Here is a 15,472-nt window from a genome sequence, read left to right on the forward strand (position 1 = left end):
GCGGCAGACAAAACACCCCAAGTGTCACTAGCCTAAATGTCAATTCATCCTCCTTTAGCCTGCAGGACAGTGGCTCTGACACAGAGCATGACTAAAAGTATGATAAAGACCGACATGGCTTCTGCTGCTTGCCACAAAGGAAACAGAAATAATCACAAGTTCCAGGAAATGAATTCCACTCTTCAATCAGAAAATTCCCCCAAATAACACTACTTTACACAATATTACGCACTGCATCCAATTCACGAAGATGAATTAAAAAGGCAAAAACACATGTATAGGAATAAAGTGATCTAGAAAGGGGGTTTTGAAGGTGTTTCTGGCGTGAACAAACATTTTAAATTCACCATTTGGGCTGAAATCTCTTTTGTGAATTTTGTCCCAGGTCTCGTGGCAGGTTAACACAGCACAGCAGCAGCCACATAGCAAAAATGGCATGATTTTATATATTTGGTCAAATATGTTATAATTACCCCCCCCATGAGGCTCATTTGTGTATATCTCTCTCGCGCTCTCTCTCTCGCGCTCTCTCTCTCTCTCTATCGCTCGCTCTCTCTATCGCTCGCTCTCTCTATCGCTCGCTCTCTATCGCTCGCTCTCTCTCTATCGCTCGCTCTCTCTCTATCGCTCGCTCTCTATCGCTCGCTCTCTCTCTCTCTATCGCTCGCTCTCTCTCTCTCTATCGCTCGCTCTCTCTCTATCGCTCGCTCTCTATCGCTCGCTCTCTCTATCGCTCGCTCTCTCTATCGCTCGCTCTCTCTATCGCTCGCTCTCTCTATCGCTCGCTCTCTATCGCTCGCTCTCTCGCTCTATATTTCTATTTTTATAGGACCACTTATTTGCGCAATGCTGTAAAACACACTTATCAAATCATATTTAGATTTCATATAATGATGTACTTCAAAGCATATACGGTATTCATTTTAAATACTTATATAATTAAACTCCATTGTTCTGTTTGCTCTGCCGCAGAAAAGCTCTATTCTCTTTTTTTTTTTTCATTCTGGGGCTAATGTGTTCCCTTAAAGGGAATGTTTTTTTGTTGTTGTATACTAACAATTGATGTTACTGGTCCTTTAACTACACTCTGTCCTAAAGATCCATGAGTGTTATAATCCACAGAGTGAGGTTAAATCTACATTTGATCTACATCTGATCACAACTATGCCCTTGAATTTATAAACTTCATTTGGACTGGAAAGAGCTGCATCATAATAAGAATGATCAATAACCACCTTGTAACTTGGACTCAGATGGCTGCATTGGATTTTCAGAGGCCCTACATTGCTTGCATCAAGCTAAACAAATATATTTTAAAAAAAAACAAAAAACACAAAACTTTAATAACTTTATAGTGGCAACCCTACATAGAAGTTGCTGCAAATGCTTTACACAGGATGCATGTAGGCCTACCCTATAGATAAATATCATGTCACTGATAAGCTTCTCAAAAAAAACCTTCCTGTAAACGTGATACTGACCGCAATCAATCTGCTGGTTTATTCACTCATGATAAGGCACTGCACTTTAGTTTTAATGTGACTAATAAGTAAGCTTGGAAGTTCCCACTAAGCCACTTCTGAATGTTAGGAGTTTTTATATAGAGAGTCAGACTGTGTTACTAGACCATACTACAGCCAAAGTACATTTCTCCATTGTGTATCTTTATAACATTAAATACTTATTTAAATGCTGCCATACATTTGTATGCATATATCTGCTGTCTTACTGGAAAAGAAAGGTTTATTAAAGAGCCAGTATAGTTTTCTTGTTGTTCTTGTTGTAGTTCTTGATTCTCTTATTTGGCCTTTAAATAAAGGGCTCTTTCCCTTTCCTTCACAGCTTTCCCTATGACTTTTCAGTACTCTTTTGTTATCCCGATTGTCCCCCATTTTTTTTTTCAAACATGTTATTTATGTTTAACACATAAATTATATTCCTGTGTTACATTTTCATTCAAAAAGAGATTGTCCCTCTTTTAAAGGAACAGTAACATCAAAACAACGTTTTTTTAAAGGAGAATTCAACCCAAAAGTTAAAAAAAAACCAAAAAAAAAAAAACCCCTACCCCCTACCCTACATAGACCCAGCTAGGGTTGCCAACTTTTCTAAAAAATTTTACTGGCCGGTGGAGGGGTGGGAACAAAAGGGGGCGGCCTGTGATGCAAAAGGGGGCAGAGTCATGCACAGTGATGCAAAAGGGGCAGAGCAACACACACAATGGCCAGAAGCCTGGGGAATAAATGGTAAGTACTGAGCGAATTGGGGGTATTACAAATTACCGGAAACTACATTGCCAATAAATTTGCAATACCGGCTGCGGCAGGTGTTTTACCGGCTAGGCAACCCTACTTCCCGCCTACCTCCTACCTAGGGCAAATATCCCTTACTCTTAGCTTACCCCTCCATGCGGATTCTGTCCATGGCAGCCGTCTTCTTCTCTTTGGTAATCTTCGGAATGATGTTGGCGTAGCGCCACATGCACATTTGGAGCAATTTTTTGTTTGCCGACAACTGCGCATGCGCTGAAACTCACAAAAACTGCTGAAGCTCCAGTCTCATTCCGAAGATTACCGAAGCGACAGAAGATGGCTCCTGTGAACTCCGCTGGACAGAATCTACATGGAGGGGTAAGTAAAGAGTTAGGGACATTTGCACGGGGTAGCAGCTAGACGGGGGGGGGTCTATTTAGGGTCGGGGGAGGAATTCTTTAACTTTAGGATTTAGTTTTCCTTTAAGTAACGAATAAATTATGTACTGTTGCCCTGTACTGCTGAAACTGGTGTATTTGCTTAAGAAAGACTACTATAGTTTATATAAACAAGCTGCTGTGTAGCCATGGGGCAGCCATTCAAGCACAAGACACATAGTAGATAGATAAGCTATGTAGAAACCCATTGTATACTACAAAGCGTATGGTATCTGTAGGGATGCACCGAATCCACTATTCGGCCAAATCCTCTGCAAAAGATTCGGCCAATTACCAACCCGAATTTGCATATGCAAATTAGGGGTGGGAAGGGGGACATTTTTTTACTTCCTTTTTTGTGTGACAAAAAGACACGTGATTTCCCTCCCCATATTCGGATTGGGTTCGGCCGTGCAGAAGGATTCGGCCGAATCCGAATCCTGCTGAAAAAGCCCGAATCCTGGCCGAACCGAATCCTGGATTTGGTGCATCCCTAGTTATCGGCTGTGTATACTGTGCCTTTTCTCCGTTTTCAGTTTTGAATGGCCATTTCTACACAGCAGCTTGTTTATATAAACTATAGTAGAGTTTCCCCAGTTTTACTAGTGCAGGGCAACAGTACATTATATTTTCATTACTTTAAAACACTAATTTTTTTGGTGTTACTGTTCCTTTAAGATAAACTGATATTTAGAGTTTCTTGATTCCCTGATATGCAGTTTTAAATAGAGTTCTGTTTTCTTTACAGCTCCCCTTCAAAGGAAACTGATCTATCTGAAAGTGTGTGACCAACCTTCCTAAGCAATTGTGCATTTTAATAAAGCTGCTGCAGCTAAAGCTTCAGGAAGATCAAAGTTCAAAAGGTACACAAAACACGCCAAATTATAAATGAGGACTGTAGGAAAGAACAGGGTGTTCCATTCACATGCACTGTACAGCCAGGAGACTGAGCAGTGTGAGACAAAGCAGAATGTGGTGAGGCCTAGCTATGTACCAGCAGTCATATTAAGTAGAGATGCACCGAATCCAGGATTCGGTTCGGGATCCAGCCAGGATTCGGTCTTTTTCAGCAGGATACGGATTCGGCCGAATCCTTGTATGTGCCCGAACTGAATCTGAAACCCTAATTTGCATATGTAAATTAGGCATGGAAAGGAAAATCACGTGGCTTTTCATCTCAAAACAAGAAAGTAAAACATTATTTTCCCACTTTTTCCTTTCCTGACTCTAATTTGCACATGCAAATTAGGATTCAGTTCGGTATTCGGCAGAGTCTTTCACAAAGGATTCGGGGATTCGGCCGAATCCCGAATAGTGAATTTAGTGCATCCCTAATATTAAGCTTTGTCCACATTACACACTTGGAAGGCATTTAGGACTTGTGAATCTGGCAGATGCAATTCAAATGACATACCGTACATAAATCGCTGCAATTCCTTATCAAGGATGTAAAGATTTGACTTTACTCCAATTGGGCCAGGTGATTTGGTGCAAATGAATTGCAAAAAAAAACTGCAGTGCTACCAGGTAAATGCATGGTCACTCACTTGGATGGGAAGAGTTCTAGAATGCAGAATTTTGTATTTAATTTATCAGCTTTAATATACTTCTTCTAGCTCCATACTATCAGTACCCATCATCAGCTGGAAAAATAGAGCCAACTCTATACATTTTAGTCTATGCTAGGGATGCACCGAATCCACTATTTTGGATTCGGCCGAACCCCCGAATCCTTCGCGAAAGATTCGGCCGAATACCGAACCGAATCCGAACCCTAATTTGCATATGCAAATTAGGGGTGGGAAGGGGAAAACATTTTTTACTTCCTTGTTTTGTGACAAAAAGTCACGCAATTTCCCTCCCCGTCCCTAATTTGCATATGCAAATTAGGATTCAGATTCGGTTCGGCCAGGCAGAAGGATTCGGCCGAATCCGAATCCTGCTGAAAAAGGCCGAATCCTGGCCGAATCCCGAACCGAATCCTGGATTCGGTGCATCCCTAGTCTATGCACCAGCAAGGCAAGGAACAGTTCAGTGTAAAAATAAAAACTGGGTAAATAGATGTAATGTATAAAGACTGGAGTGACTGGATGTCTAACATAATGGGCAGAACACTACTTCCTGCTTTTCAGCTCTCTAAAGGTGGCCATAGACATAACTATTACAATCTTTTTTGGAAAAGATGTTTATAAGATGTTAATACACACGTGTAGAGCTGAATTGTCAGATATACAGGGAGAAACAATATAATTTTACCTGTATCTGACGATTCAGCACTAACAATGGCTGATGTTTGGGGGCCTTCAAAGGCACCCAATCAAAATTTTCTGTCCAGCCCTACACATCGAGCCAACCGATATCCAAGTCTTCTGCCGATATCGGTCGGCTCTTTTCCCACCATACACCCACCGAATATCGTACAAAAATTTGTTTCATACAATATTATCCGTGCATCTATGGCCACCTTCACTCTGAGTTAGTCAGTGACTTTAAGGGGGGCCATAACTGTTCAGTGAGTTTGCAATTGATCCTCCTCATTCAGCTCAGATTCAAAAGAAACAGTTATGACCTATCTGCCCCCCCCTCATGTCTCTGATTGGTTACTGGCTGGTAACCAAGAGAGCTGCAAAGCAGGAAGTAGTGTTCTGGCTATTATGTTAGACATCCAGTCACTCCAGCCTTTATACATTACGTTTAAATGAACAGTTCAGTGTGAAAATAAAAAGTGTGTACATAGATAGGCTGTGCAAAATAAAAAAATGTTTCTAATATAGTTAGTAATGTATAAAGGCTGGAGTGACTGGATGTCTAATATAACACTACTTCCTGCTTTTCAGCTCTATAACTCTGAGCTAGTCAGCGACTTGAAGGGGGGGGGTCACATGGTACATTTCTGTTCAGCGAGTTTGCAATTGATCCTCAGCATTCAGCTTAGATTCCAAAGCAACAGATATGACCCATGTGCCTCCTCCCCTCAAGTCTCTGATTGGTTACTGCCTGGTAACCAGGGTAACCAGTCAGTGTAAACCAAGAGAGCTGAAAAGCAGGAAGTAGTGTTCTGGCTATTATGTTGCAAACCCAGACACTCCAGCCTTTATACATTACATTTTTGGCTTACTAACTATATTAGAAACATGTTTTATTTTGCACAGCCTATCTATTTAGCCAGTTTTTATTTGTATACTGAACAATTCCTTTAAGGCTAACTAACTACATTAGAATTATTTTTTATTTTGCACATCCTATCTATTTACCAAGTTTTTATTTTTACATGTTTTCAGATTGTTCACCATAACAATTACTTTTTTCAATTGCTTACCATCTTTTATTTTTACAGTTTTCCCAAAACTGAAGTTTAATGTTCCCATCTCTGGTGTTTCAGTCTGACAGTTCAGTGATCTGACACATTCTAAATTGTTACAATTTGCTACATTCACTTGATACAATTCGTTGATACATTTCTCAGCAATATCTGTGGAGTATTAGCAACTATTGTATCAACAGCTGCCTGTAATGAAACTCAGGGATTCTGCTCAACAGGGACAAAGATAAGAAATGTATCAACTAAATGTATCAGAGTCGGCGACCACACACCTTCCAGAGCTGCTTTAGAAGGTGAAACATTTACACTTCAATATTAGAAAAAGGATCACAAATAGAAAATAGAAAGTAATTGGAAAATGTCTATTTCTGGTGATTATCTAAAACTAACTGAACTGAAAAAAGTGTTTGAAGGTGAACCAGCCCTCTAAATGGATTAGGTGTAAGACAGTATGGGTAGGATTTGATTATACACAACAATAATTCATCCAATGGTCGGATAGAGCTTGTTTGAAATATACACAAATCAGACATGAAGAACAGCAGCAGACATCACACTGGTATTCCAAGGACTGTAGCTGGGGCACCAGCGAGGGTCTGCTTCACCCTTTTGTAACCAAATGCCAATGTGCAAGTTACTCACATATTAAAAGACTAGAACATTTAGGGGCAAATTCATCAAGGGTCGAATTTCGAGGGGTTGAATCCCTCGAAATTCGACTGGGTAATAGAATCGAATCTGCAATTCCGGCGAATTTACGCGCTGGCGAATAGTCGAATTGGCGAATATTCGCCAGGCGAATAGGTGCTCGATCGAATATTCGCTCGAATGATTTTCATTCGATCGAATGCCTTTTTATTCGATCAAAAACTTGGAAAACAAGCCTATGGGACTTTCCCATAGGCTTTTAAAGCAATTCGGTAGGTTTTAGGTGGCGAAGTAGGCAGTCGAAGTATTTTTAAAAGAGACAGTACTTCGACTATCGAATGGGCGAATAGTCTCAGCGTTTTTGAGCTCGATCTATTCGAATCATTCTACTCAGGCGAATTTACGCCAATTCGATAGTCGAGGAGCACAAAAATTCGAAGTTTTTTTACTTCGAATCCTTCACTCGAAGTTAGTGAATCGGCCCCTAAATATACACACATGATGTTATCACCTTTACCTTCTGCTCCTGCACAGTGGAGCTTGGAGATTAACCACCAATGTATGTTAGAAAACCTTATAAATAAAGCTAGAGGCAGCGCTAAAAAATACCAAAGAAAATTGAGGTAAATGGCTTAAGTGGGCTACATGGGTTTTTTAGGGCAGAGACACACTCAGACTGGGGAAGATTAGTCGTCCAGCTACAAATCTCTTCTTCTTCGGGCGAATAATCGCCCTGAACTGCATCCCGCCGGCTAGAATGTAAATTGCTGGCAGAATGGCGCTCGGAGCGATTTGTTTTCTGAAGTCGCCCGAAGTTTCCTCGTGAGGCAACTTCGGAAAAAGAAGCACACAGATTGCCATCCAGCCGGTGATTTAGATTCTAGCCGGCGGGAGGCAGTTCGGGGAGATTAGTCGCCCCCAAAGAAGAGGAGATTTGTCGCTGGGCGACTAATCTCCCCGAATCTGAGCTCGTGTCTCTGCCCGTAACGTAAACTTCATTAACTGCTTTAATAGAGTCATCAGTCACAAATGTTACCTTAAAGGACAGCTAAATCTTCCCTGTGCAAACTTATAAAGCAGCGTGTTCATTTTATAAACCATTTCCCTGAATGAAATACAAATTAATTCCTGAATGCAAGCAAGCATCTCAAATGATATATCTACGCCTATCTTGTGATTTGGTTTCTGTTCGAAGTCAATCAACAATATCCAGTAACTGAGGTTGAACTCAGCCAATAGTACAGGTATTGGACCTATTATCCAGAATGCTCAGGACCTGGGGTTTTCCGGATAATGAATCTTTCCGTAATTTGGATCTTCATACCTTAAGTCTAATAGAAAATCATGTAAACATTAAATAAACCCAATAGGCTGGTTTTGCTTCCAATAAGGATTAATTATATCTTAGTTGGGATATGTTTTATTATTACATAGAAAAGGGAAATAATTTTAAAAAATTTGGATAAAATGGAGTCTATGGGAGAGTCATTTCCGCAATTCAGAGCATTCTGGATAATGGGTTTCCGGATAACAGATCCCATACCTGAATGTGGAGTTAAAGTACCACAGACCTTACAGCACAGGAAGCAGGTAATAACACATTAACTCACTAAGAGTTATAGCAGATCAAGCTACTTCAATAATACCTGAAAATGACCTTATGCATAAAGGCACCTTTAATTTCCATGTTTTCAGAAAGAGGGGTGGGAAAAAACCCCCAGCAAACAAATCTAATAGACGTCTTGCTGCAAATTGTTGGTCTGTAAAACCAAAACAAACTGTGGTGTACAATAAAGGTTATATCACAGATTTCCACTGTGGTTATTGGCCGTGGTGGTGAAACTTCCAATGAAGCACCACTACAAGAGAAATTGAAATGCAGTTTAAAAGTTCAATGTTTTATTCATCCATTAAAATCGGCACTGAATCACCTGAGCATCAAAGAACCGTCAGCTTGACGCGTTTTGTGGCTATGCAGCCACTCTCTCAAAAGCACGGCTGGATAGCCATGAAACACGTCAAGCTGACGGTTCTTTGCTGCTTAGGTGATTTAGTGCTGATTTTGAAGGAAAACCAAACCCTTGCTAATAAATACCCCTACCCTACATAGACCCCACTCCCTGCTCCCCCCCCCCAGCCTAGATGGTACCTTTGGTAAATGCCCTTAAATCTTTACTTAGCCCCCGGTGCAGATTCAGGGCATCGGAGTTCACGGGTGCCATCTTCTTCTCTTTGGTAATCTTCGGGAAGAGCAATCTTCTATTTCACGACAACTGCACATGCAACGTAAGTCACAAATTGCCGAAGCGCCAGAAGACCCGAAGAAAAGAAGATGGCACCAATGAACTCTGATGCCCTGCACTGCGGGGTAAGTAAAGTTAGGGGCATTTACCAAAGGTACCACCGAGGCAGATGGGGGGTTCTATGTAGGGTAGGGGTTTTTATTAGCAGGGGTTTGGTTCTCCTTTAATGAATGAATAAAACCAGTGGCGTAACTAGATATTACTGGGCCCCAAAGCAAATTATTTTTCAGGCCCTCAAAATGTTTAGAGGTTGACTTGTTTCTCCAATATTTATTGAAATTGTATATGAATTAGGGCCTCATGGGGCCCCTATACATCCTGGGCCCCCCTGCAGCCGCAGGGTCTGCTTCCTCTATAGCTACACCCCTGAATAAAACATTGAACGAGCTTGACGCGTTTCATGGCTATCCAGCCACTTTCTCAAAAGCACGACTGGATAGTCACCAAACGCATAAAGCAAACATTCTTTGATGCTTTGGTGATTCAGTACCTGGATGAATAAAACATTGGACTTTTAATCTGCATTTCATTTTCTCCTTTTGTGTGCTCCGTGCTTCATTTGGGTGGTATTGGACTATATACTTTCCGGGGTAGCTTTCCACATGATGCACACAAAGGTGGAGATATACCGGTGTGATCCCAGCTAATTCGCTTTTGCAATGGATGGTGGTGAAACAGATTAGCCAAACAATTCAATAAGAGCTTTCAGACCATGCTGACCCTGAGAAACTGCAATCAAATAGATAAATAAATAGGAGAAAAGGAACTCAGAGTTTACTTACATCCACTGGTTGTGAAGGTATCTTCAGCTTGGTCAGATGTGCTTTGCTGTTAGATTTTAGTTCACTCATGCTATTGCCATGCGACTGGCTACTGTAGTGTTCAGAGGAAAGCTTTGGCTCCATAGATTCTAGCCCATCCATAGGCCGGACATAAGCTGTAGGTTTTTGCAGCATTGAATTAGACTTAGACATCAGAGATGGAGGAAATGCTTGGCTGGAGTGTTGCCCACTAGAGAATGAAGGTGCCAGAGATGGAGAGTCCCAGTTAGCATCAGGGTCCCTTGGTGACTTTGAGTGTGGACGCTCCTTGCTGTGATGATCACTCCCATGGGAACGAGAGTGGCTAGAGTTTAATGCAGACTGCTTGCCAGGGCTAATTGAGCGAGATTTGGAGTGTTCTGAGCTATGTTGCCCTTTTTTACGACTGCTACTGTAGGAATCTTTGTTATGTCTCTGGCTGCTACTGTTGCTGCTCCTACTGTGCCCACCTGAACTAGATGAGGAACGTTTCTGGCTCTGTGAAGAAGTGCTGGGTGCAGAGCCAACCGGAGTCCATTTACCGCTCTGGTGAGAGCTACTGTGCCTCTGATCTCCAAAGTACCCCTGTCCAGTTTTATCATCTGGTGCTGTTGGTGGAACTGCTGACTTGGGAATCCCAACTAGCTTTGGCAAAGAACGGTCATTTACCCTTTCATTCATCTCATTCATCTCATCATAGTTTCCCAGCATACTCTGTATACGATTTGATAGTTTGTCTTCCTTGCTGGTCTAGGAGGAACAACAACATGAACCCCATTTACTATTAAGAAATGCATAATCGTTTTGATCAATAACAACAGCATTTGAATAGCAAAATAATACCGAGGTGGTAATCGTTGTAATCTTTGACATTATTGGGTAGATTTATCAAAAGATCAAATTTCAAATTTATGTGAATTTGTTTTTACGCTAATAAATTGAATATACTCACAACCCGAATGCGAGTCGAATTCTAATGTCTAATATTCAATCAAATAGTTCCAGCCTGAAAAGTCGAATCAAATTCGAATAGATTTCCCTCCAGAAAAAAACCTCGATTGTCAGAAAGGCAATTAACATATTCAAACGGTTCAACAGACCTCTTCCATTGACTTGCAAATGAACTTGGCAGCTTTTAGGAGGCGAACATTCGAATTAGAACTGTTTCCATGTTTGAGGTGTGATAAAGCACACATTCAAATTCACATTCAAATTGGGGGATTAAAATTTGAACGTGTGAATTTGGACACCAAAAAACCTTACAGTGCATTTTATTTGAAAGCTGGAAAAAGGCAAAAAATGAAAAAACTATTTAAAAAAAAATAAAGACTAACTGAAAAGTTGCTCAGAATTGGTCATTCTATAAGATACTAAAAGTTGTCTTTAAAGGGATACTGTCATGGGAAAAAACTTTTTTTTCAAAATGAATCGGTTAATAGTGCTGCTCCAGCAGAATTTTGTGCTGAAATCCATTTCTCAAAAGAGCAAACAGATTTTTTTTATATTCAATTTTGAAATCTGACATGGGGCTAGACATATTGTCAATTTTCCAGCTGCCCCAAGTCACGTGACTTGTGCTCTGATAAACTTCAATCACTCTTTACTGCAGTACTGCAAGTTGGAGTGATATCACCCCCTCCCTTTCCCTCCCCAGCAGCCAAACAAAAGAACAATGGGAAGGTAACCAGATAACAGCTCCCTAACACAAGATAACAGCTGCCTGGTAGCTCTAAGAACAACACTCAATAGTAAAAACCCATGTCCCACTGAGACACATTCAGTTATATTGAGAAGGAAAAACAGCAGGCTGCCAGAAAGCATTTCTCTCCTAAAGTGCAGGCACAAGTCACATGACCAGGGGCAGCTGGGAAATTGACAAAATGTCTAGCCCATGTCAGATTTCAAAATTGAATATAAAAAAATCTGTTTGCTCTTTAGAAATGGATTTCAGTGCAGAATTCTGCTGGAGTAGCACTATTAACTGATGCGTTTGAAAAAAACATGTTTTCCGATAACAGGATCCCTTTAAGGTGAACCACCTCTTTTATGCGTACAGTGAAACTTACATTTTACTTCCTCTGATTTTAAGTTTTCCTTGATTTTACATTGTTGTTTTGTGGTACCACCTATATATTATGCATAATACATTTCTGATTTTACATTTTCATGAATTTTACATCATTTTTTTCTGGTCCGCTGAAAAACTTAAAATATGGGTTCTACTGTACTTTTATTAAAGGGGTTGTTCACTTTCCAAACACTTTTTTTAGTTCAGTTGTTTTCAGATTCTTCCCTAGAAATAAAGATTTTTTTCAATTACTTTCCATTATTTATTTTTTACTGTTTTTCCAAAATTTAAGTTTAAAATTGAATGTCCCTGTCTCTAATGTTTCAGTCTGGCAGCTCAGAAATTCAGGCGCAGCAACTAAACAATTACAATTTTGCAACATTTAGTTGATACATTTCTTAGCAGCATCTCTGGAGTATTAGCAACTCTTGTATCAATTCTAACTGCTGCCTGCAATGAAATTCAGGGTTTCTGCTCAGCAGGGACAAAGATAAGGAATGCATCAACTAAATGTATCAATTTAGAACAGTTTACAGGGTCGACGACCCCCCCTACCAGAGCTGCTTTAGAAGAAGAAAAAAGACACTTTACACTTCAATATTAGAAAAACTGTGACACATAGAAAATAGAAAGTAATTGGAAAAAGTCATTATTTCTGTTAATCTATCCGGAAAACAACCAGTTGTTTGAAGGTGAACCACCCCTTTAAAGGAGGAAATATTTCCAGGGGTTCTTGGTGTCCCAAAATAAGAAGCATAAGGACCAATTTAACAACCACACAAATCTATAGCAATGCCTGGAGCCAGAATGTAACTATAGGGTGTCTCCACTTGAACAAACTGAATAAACACATGCAGTGATCTTTGCATAACCAGCATATAGGGAGAGGTAATTGGAGTGAGTGGGTACAGAGATTTATCTGATGAGGAAAGAAGTTTAGCATACAACACACTGGCAGTGAAACAATGAATTTTAAACAACTAGACGGTTTCTGAGAATGTGCATGTAATAATGTGTGAAATAGACATTATATAGTTGCTTGTGCCTGAGCACTGCAAGTTCTACCCGTTGAACAGGTTCTGTGGCACCATGAGTCAGACTGAAGTGCTGCACAGTTTCAGTGGGTGCTGCACGTGTCTACCATTGTTCAGTTTCTGCATCATTGCAAATTCTGTAGACCAGTTCTAGTAAAGCAAAGACTAATGCTGATTTTGCACCAGCTGCAACAAAACCTTCTGCGAATTAGGGTTCATTGCACAAGTGAGAAATATTATACTAACATAGGTGCAACATAAGTTACACCCATCAGTAGCAACCAAACATTTTTTCCAATGTACTGCAAGTTTAAAAATAAAACTTTTTTTATAGGCAACTATACAGGTGCAGTTTAGCACCTTCATTAGTAAATCTTGATTTTGGTGTAATCTCTACTGGTGATCTTCAGCTGGTAGGCAAGCAGCCAAACCAAGGCATGTAGTCTATCATTTGTTTCAATGAAAAACACATGTTTTCTGGCCAAATTCTGTTACGATTACTGGGTATTATGTGCAAACCCATTATCCAGAATACAGTTTCCCATAATGTCATATTAGGAGTGAGCCCCCTACCTTATGTTCCTTACAGATTCCCCCCACCCAGTATACTCTTTAAAAAAAATCAGTGCCTGCCCTTTTAAGTTCCCCCATACCAGCTGAGACAGCAGAGTAAAAGGAGAACGAAACCCTAAAAATGAATGTGGCTAAAGATGCCCTATTTTTATATAGTGAACTTATTGCACCAGCCTAAAGTTTCAGCTTGTCAATAGCAGCAATGATCCAGGACTTCAAACTTGTCACAGGGGGTCACCATCTTGGAAAGTGTCTGTGACACTCACATGCTCAGTGGGCTCTGAGCAGCTGTTGAGAAGCTAAGCTTAGGGCTCGTCACTAATTAACCAGCAGAAAATGAGCTTCCCCTGTAATATAAGCTGATGCTACAGGGCTGATTATTAAATTCTGATGCTAATTGCACTGGTTTCTGTGCTGCCATGTAGTAATTATCTGTATTAAATTACTAATCAGCCTTATATTGTGACATTTCTATTCTATGTGTACTGTATATTGTGAGTGGGTCCCTAAGCTCAGTAAGTGACAGCAGCACAGAGCATGTGCAGTGAATCAGCAGAAAGGAAGATGGGAAGCTACTGGGGCATCTTTGGAGACACAGATCTTTAATGCTAAAGGGCTATGGTTGCCTTGGGCTGGTACAGAAGCACAAAACAATGTACAACATTTTTACCTACTTCCTTAAAGGGGTTGTTCACCTATGAGTTAACTTTTAGTATGATGTAGAGAGGGATATTCTGAGACAATCTGAAATTGGTTTTAATTTTTTATTATTTGTGGTTTTTGAGTTTAGTTTTTTTTATTCAGCAGCTCTCCAGTTTGCAATTTTATCAATCTAGTTGCAAATTACCCTAGCAACCATGCATTGGTTAATTAAGATACTGGAATATGAAGAGGAGAGGCCTAGATAGAAAGAGGAGTAATAAAAAGTATCAATAAAGACTTTTGTAGCCTTATAGAGCATTTGTTTTAAAGATGAGGTCAGTGACCCCTATTTTAAAGCTGGAAGTGTCAGAAGAAAAAGGCAAATAACTAAAATAACCATAACAAATAAATAACGAAGAATAATTGAAAAGTTACTTAGAATTGGCCGTTCTATAACATACTAAAAGTTAACTTAAAGGAACAGTTCAGTGTGAAAATAAAAACTGTGTAAATAGATAGGCTGTGCAAAATAAAAAATATTTCTAATATAGTTAGTTAGGAAAAAATGTAATGTATAAAGGCTGGAGTGACTGGATGTGTAACATAATAGCCAGAACACTACTTTCTGCTTTTCAGCTCTCTAACTCTGAGTTAATCAGCAACTTTAAAGGGGGGCACATAAATGTTCAGTGAGTCTGCAACTGATCCTCATCAGATTCATAAGCAACAGTTATGACCCATGTGCCCCCCTCAAGTCAATGATTGGTTACTGCCTGGTAACCAATGAGTGGAAACCAAGAGAGCTGAAAAGCAGGAAGTAGTGTTCTGGCTATTATGTTACACATCCAGTCACTCCAGCCTTTATACATTACATTTTTGCCTAACTAACTATATTAGAAACATTTTTTTATTTTGCACAACCTACCTATCTATCCAGTTTTTATACAAATCCTTTAAAGGTGAACCATCCCTCTAAATGGGGTTGGCAGGTGCTAACTTGGGCCGTACCAGTTCCAGATTTGCTTCCTCTGTGCAAACTGCTGCTAGTGAGCCAGAAACCCAATGTGAAGTGTCCCAAAAGAAGTTCCAGAGACTTTAAAGGGGCAGACCATGAAGCATTACCTTGCATTTGTTGATATACTGTATTTGTGGACTTCTGGGATGCTAATAAAGATTCAAACTTAGAGCTGCTACCTCGACATGTTCCTATATTTGGTTTCAGATCACTATTTGTGTACAGTTTGTATGTTCTCCATTTGTCTGTGTTTCTGGCATCTTACAACATTCCAAAACCATACAAAGCAGCCTCCCGACTAAACCTACCCTAGTTTATATGTGTATCTTTGTGGCCCTGAAATTCAATGAGCTCCACAGGGATAAGGACTGATAAAAG

General features: G+C 40.1%; 1 protein-coding gene across 3 annotated transcripts in view; it reads right to left on the reverse strand.

The window, feature by feature from the left end:
* Nucleotides 1–15,472, reverse strand: part of aff4.S (AF4/FMR2 family member 4 S homeolog) — an 85,272-nt gene that overhangs the window by 39,023 nt on the left and 30,777 nt on the right. For all 3 annotated transcript variants that reach the window (XM_041588739.1, XM_041588738.1, XM_041588740.1), the window contains one exon: nt 9,745–10,512. In XM_041588739.1, coding sequence (XP_041444673.1) covers nt 9,745–10,473 — 729 coding nt within the window. In that variant the 5' untranslated portion in view covers nt 10,474–10,512. The remainder of the gene's footprint in view (nt 1–9,744; nt 10,513–15,472) is intronic.

Source organism: Xenopus laevis, chromosome 3S (assembly GCF_017654675.1).
Source record: "Xenopus laevis strain J_2021 chromosome 3S, Xenopus_laevis_v10.1, whole genome shotgun sequence".
Lineage (NCBI taxonomy): Eukaryota > Metazoa > Chordata > Amphibia > Anura > Pipidae > Xenopus > Xenopus laevis.